General features: G+C 38.3%; 1 protein-coding gene across 3 annotated transcripts; it reads right to left on the minus strand.

Moving 5' to 3' along the window:
- Positions 1-428: 428 nt before the first annotated feature.
- On the minus strand, positions 429-5,643 carry Cetn2 (centrin 2). 3 transcript variants are annotated; one of them, XM_051178268.1, is made up of 5 exons: positions 5,541-5,643; positions 3,644-3,802; positions 3,219-3,347; positions 1,392-1,529; positions 429-1,010 (listed from the first exon to the last, which is right to left on the minus strand). In XM_051178268.1, the coding sequence occupies exons 1-5, from the start codon at positions 5,541-5,543 to the stop codon at positions 921-923; spliced, it is 519 nt and encodes a 172-aa protein (XP_051034225.1). In that variant the 5' UTR covers positions 5,544-5,643; the 3' UTR covers positions 429-920. The 3 variants fall into 3 exon arrangements, with proteins under 3 accessions (XP_051034225.1, XP_051034227.1, XP_051034226.1); XM_051178270.1 differs by lacking the exon at positions 5,541-5,643 and adding an exon at positions 5,405-5,426; XM_051178269.1 differs by lacking the exon at positions 5,541-5,643 and adding an exon at positions 5,272-5,311.
- Between the last annotated feature and the right edge of the window lie 115 nt (positions 5,644-5,758).

Consider the following 5,758-nt stretch of genomic DNA (forward strand, 5'->3'; position numbering starts at 1 on the left):
GCTTAGAAGAAACCTGGATAATACCCCTTTTCTTCTCAACCCAACACTAAGATTCTATGAGATGCTACAAGCAAATAAACTCACAAGATTGCCTCAATCTTACTATCACCTAGCTCTCTCCATTTTGTCCAAGCACAAATTACCCACAAGACTTTATAAGCTTTACAGTTTGATGGAACCACTTTTAGGGCATCATTTAGGCTTAGGTCATATGGAAATACTACCAGTTGTACAAAGTCACAAGTTTTGAAAGCAAGAAACCATCCATGGCAGAAAAGTAGCAAAATATTATTTCTTTCTTTGATCATAGGCTGATGGAAAATTATATGTGTGTGTGTGTGTGTGTGTGTGTGGGTTCCCTCAACACAATTGTTTACAATGAACTCACAGTTAAAGGTAGAAATACTCATCCTTTAAAGAATGAGAGCTTAAATTAAGAAAAGTTTTATTTTTAAAACAAAACAAATGCATTAACACATTTCTAAATGCCATTGCAAACACTCATTGGGTTTTATGAAAGGAAGTCTGCACTCTGGTGTCAACTAAAAGCTAGAACAATTTTAGAACAACCACTGCTTACGGTGACATGGATACATGGGCATCTAAGAAGCCATTGTGTGTTTGCAGCTGTGTGAAAATGCATGAGCAATGTGGAGTAATGGAAAGTGGAGTGGCTGCAGTCACACTTTCAGACCCTTTTTCCCACTATGTGCTCTTGTTCTGTCCTGTTGAACTAGTCAGCAGGAAAATGTACAAAGAACCTAATATCAAAGGAACTTCCAAAAGTCAAAAATAGATTCAAGGTCACGGCTAGTTACCCCAGAGGTTAGGGGGAGGGGGTTGTCAAAAGCCATATTTCACAAAATGGCAGGCACTAAATCTAGTCACATGTGCTTGCAGTAGAAAAAGAAGCACTGATCTTAATAGAGACTGGTCTTCTTCATGATGCGCAGGAACTCTTGCTCATTGACCTCGCCATCTCCATCTCGATCAGCTTCATCAATCATTTCCTGTACAGTAGTAAGGGTTCATCTTAGATTAAGTCACAACTAAACTTAAAGAGATTAGATAAGAAACTTCAAATAATGCTGTAAGGAGAGACAACTATGGTTCATCTACTGTGAGTGTGCCACTTTTTGTGATAGTTTTTTGAAAACTAAACCATACATATTATCAAATGCATCAACTGAAAAGGAGCTAGAAAGTCACCCTGGCCTGAAACACAAAAGAGGAAATTCAGCCACACATGTGTGTTCCAGAAGAAGGTTCCATGGCTATCAAATTATCACTGGAGGCATAAGAAGTTTTCTTAGTAGAGAAAATAGAACCTTGGATAGGCAGGGGGCTCCAAGGTGGGAGGGGTTTGAGTTTCTGACTGAGGCTTTACTCACCTGCAGCTCTTCATCGGTCAAGTTCTCGCCTAACTCCTTGGCCACACGCTTCAGATTTTTGAATGATATTTTCCCCGTTTCATCATCATCAAAGAGCTTGAAAGCCTTCAGGATTTCTTCTTTGGTGTCTTTCTCGGACTTTAGTATAACATAAAACAGATAGTTACTAAAGCCCTGCCACTTTTGGTCATCCTTTTGTCTCCAAAAACCTGACTGAGCCATGGTAGAAAGCCAGGCAAGCCAGCTTCTCTGGTCTACAATGCAATGTACTCTCTGGCTACTTCTTTTCCCATCATCTATTTCATAATCAGCTCAAAATTCAGTAGAAAAAGATGCCATCTTGGTAGAAAAGCCAACAAGTGCTGATAAATGGGAATGAAGCTTGGTTTGAGGGGCCAATGAACCATGTAGGGAGGACTGACTCCTAGTGCAACTGGACAGTTTTCTAAAGTAAAAGACAAGGGCTTCTGACGTGAGATGGGGCTCATCTTTCCAGCACCCAACACTGGATATTACTAGGTATCTATCTATACCGATTGCCTTTCCTGTGTTTTGTCTTGTTCAGAACTTTCCCCAGTTCTAAAGCCAAGGGGGGAGTTTTAGGGAAACTATCTTCTTAGATTAATTCCCTGGCCCCATCCACATCATCTCATGGTCCTAGTGATAGCTGTTGTGACATGTGCCTTTAGTCATAGAAAAAAGTATGATCCATTGTAGAAAAAGAAAACAAATTCAGTAAACTGAACATAAACTCAGGGATTACAAAGGAAATGTAATTGAATCTAAAACACTATATAAACCAAGGAGATTCTAGATTCAACTTTAAATTTTTTAAAAGCAGTAAGTAGGGTTATAATTAGAAACAAACAGTGTTTATGCTAACAGAAGATAGAGATGTACTTATAAGAGCATTTTTAATAAGAAAGAGGCATTTTGTACAATGGATTTCAAAGAATTACTGGGTCCCAACATAAAGAGAACAGAATTTCCAAAAGCATTTATACCTCAAATGTTTCAGGAAGGTTCTTGCCAGGAGCAACAAGTAGAGAACTAATTAGAGCAATATAGGAACCAATCTTGAGTATCAATTGGATTTGCTAGGGGACAGCAGAATACTAAGCTTCCTGATCTCTTAAATCAGTACACACATGCACATAGATATACATATGGTGATTTCAAGGTAACTCAACTGTTAAAGAGGTATGGCCTGTGCCTGGGAAACACTTTGGGGAACATGGAAGGGGTTACCTTTCTCCAGGCATACTGAGAGAAGGAGCCACACCAACAAGCCAGAAGGTCAATGAAAGAGAAAAGTTGGTTTGGTTTAGGTGACATGATCATGTTCTCTCAAACCTTTGGACCTGCTAATAGGATCTGAGAAACTAGGGATAGATGAAAGAAACTTTAAAAGTACCAAAACACCTTAACTATTCTAAAGCTCAAAATTCTTTAGTATGTGTGATTGCACATACTAAATTGCCAAAATGAGAAGCATTTGTCTGAAAATGTCATAATACCTGATTTATTGTATGCTAATCTAATTTTTAATACTATTAAAATAAAAATGAGAAGCATTTCCAAATCTGTGTTAACATGTTTTAGTGCTTGTGATTACCATATGGCCATAAGAGACAAGGTAAAATAATTTCTGTAATGCTGTAACATTAAAGAAAGTGAAATGAAACTTAGGGATCTCCTCAATTAATAATACAATCCTTAAGCATGTGAATGGTATAGATTTTATTGAATAAAGTTATTTTTATGTCTATGTTCCCATGTATGTACCATTATGGATAAAAAGTTTGCTCCTTATCTCAATTAACTTACCATTTTCTGAGTCATCACTGTCAAAAAGTCACTAAAGTTCATTTTTCCTGTACCTTCCTTATCCATTTCACTTATCATCTTCTTGATTTCTTCTTTCTTGGGTTCAAAGCCCAGGGCCCTCATTGCAACCTACAATGAAACAGAAAAATCTAAAAAAAACACATATAACTGGTATAGAAGCAAAAATGACTATTGAGGATATTAACCTAGCACCTGACAAAATGATAAAAAAAAATGATGAGGGAACACTGTAATGCTAATTTAATTTATATTTGCAGTCAGCTTTATCAATTAGATCATTGATTCAGGCAAAATATACACAGGTTACCTTCTTCTGTTACTTTTTACAAGAAGAGAGAAAGGATAGGTAAAAGACAAACAACAGGGAAACACAAAGTGCCAAAGCAGGAATGTGTGCACCTTGCCTTTAGTTCCTTGATGTCTATAGTTCCAGTTCCATCAGCATCAAAGAGATCAAAAGCTTCCCGGATTTCCTGTTTCTGTTCTTCAGTCAGTTCAGGCTTAGGGCTCATTCTTTTTCTCTGGCCACTGGATGTCATGTTTGTCTTCTTAAAATTAGAGGCCTTCAGACATTACACAAACACAGAAGCACAGTATTACAAGGCATAGTCAATATTTTATTTATGACAGTTCTAGACATTCATAAATCTTTCATTTATGCTCCACTCTGAGTAATGCACATATGTCATTCTGTAAAATTTCATAAGCTGGTGAGATGTCTTGCTGCCAAGCTTGACAACATAAGTGAGAACCCAGAACTTACATGGTAGGAGAGAACCAACTCTTCGAAGTTATTCTCTGACCTTCATGCTCAGGCTAAGTCATACTCCCCGTCTCCCTTGCACAAATGTCAGCAAGGGTAAAAACTAAGTAAAATTAACCCCAAGTCTAAAAAAAACTCCTCTGAGAAGAAAAAGAGAAAAACTTTAATTTAAAACTGTTTTAATAAGTATATTTCAGCTTTTACCACCACACTGTAAAAAACAGAAAATCAGCAATACACTAATTAAATATGGTTATCTTCTACCATAACTGTACATTAAAACATCATTTCTGTTAATGATGTAATGTCTCACATGATTAAATCCAGCTATATTTCATTGGGGAGACAGAAGCTTGAAGGGACTTTTTATTTTAAAATAATATATTACCATTTTTCCTCCTTGTTCTTGTATAGATCAACATACAACAAGTGACTATATGAATACAAATTTCTGGTGTTAACATGAGCAGTTTTTCATTAGAGGATAGATAGTTTATGTACTTATACCTTTAATAGACATGTTACTTTAGGAAATTAAATTTAATTAAATTTTTAATCAAAATGTCTTAAATCAAAGAATTGTAAATATAAAGAAGCAGCATTAAAAACTCTTTAAATCATTTTTACATAAAGGTTGAACATGCCTCAATTTTCTCCTCCTTTTCTAAAGCTAGTAAACAGCAAATTTGAGACCACATTTGTTTGAAAGGAACAAGCTTATCAATTTATTATGAATATTTCTATATTGTATATTCAATTAAACCAGCATGGTGTGGCTTCAGTTTCATTACCAAAGATGAAAAACGATCCCTCCCTATTCTAATGCCACTGCTCAGACAGCTGATTAATGAGAAAACAGTTTATAAAGAATTGAGCAATAATGAAGTTTCCTGGAAAGAACAATTAATCTTTCCAAAGTATTGATTTTAGAAGCCAGGAAATCCCTCATTCTTCATCCTGAGAGTTAACTGAGAAACCAATCATGCATGAATACTTAACAGATATCAACTGCCCCTGAATCCAGCTCAGCTCTAGCCAGGTAGTTAAAACATCTATTTGTGATGCTAATTCTCAATGCATTTGGCACTTGGTGCCTTGTCTGAGAATACCAAGCTCAAAGCATCTCCTGAAAGCCTCAATACATTTGCAAACATCAGAATACACTAAACCTCTTAGCATCATGCATAAACTTTAGTAGGTGGCAGCGGCCAGGAGGCCTGAGTCTGACTGAAGTAGGAGTCTGCGTGTTCCCTGCAACAAAATGGTCACCTGCGGTTCCAGGAAAACCAGCAGAGATTACGAGGCAGGTTAGGGGTGGATGAAGGTGCCTGGGAGGCAGAGAAGGGGGGCAGTGGTTAAGCGCATGCAGGCTAGCGGCCGGAGGCTGTACTTTTTCTCCTACCCTTCCGGCTTGGAACTCCAAGGAAGAACTAGTACGCCAAGATGAAGAACAATGCAGGAAAGGCTGCAGGGCCGCAATGAGGCCTAGGAAGGGCTTTGAGGCGCCACTCAGGGTCCACGGAACGCCCAGCACTTACCATCGCCAAATGGACTCCTCTGCGATCGGTTGTTAAGGCAACGGCGTACTCGCGGCCTCGGCGTCTTTCCCACTGCTCAGAGCGCGAGCGACACACTTCCCATTGGTTTGCGGAAGGAGCAGGTGGGACTAAGATGGCAAAGCCCGCCCAAGTGTAAAAGAACAGTGTGGTGGCGGCAAAGGCTGCCAGTCTCATTGGACAAATTCGCGCTGTGAGCG

This window comes from Phodopus roborovskii, unplaced genomic scaffold (assembly GCF_943737965.1).
Source record: "Phodopus roborovskii unplaced genomic scaffold, PHOROB, whole genome shotgun sequence".
Lineage (NCBI taxonomy): Eukaryota > Metazoa > Chordata > Mammalia > Rodentia > Cricetidae > Phodopus > Phodopus roborovskii.

Bases quoted from the DNA above. Each gene is read 5' to 3' on its own strand.
- Cetn2 (XM_051178268.1), bottom strand. The intron at 3,348-3,643 runs GCAAGGTGCACA...GTTTCATTGTAG, and splicing joins TAGACATCAAGGAACTAAAG to GTTGCAATGAGGGCCCTGGG. The intron at 1,011-1,391 runs GTGAGTAAAGCC...ACTACTGTACAG, and splicing joins TGACCGATGAAGAGCTGCAG to GAAATGATTGATGAAGCTGA.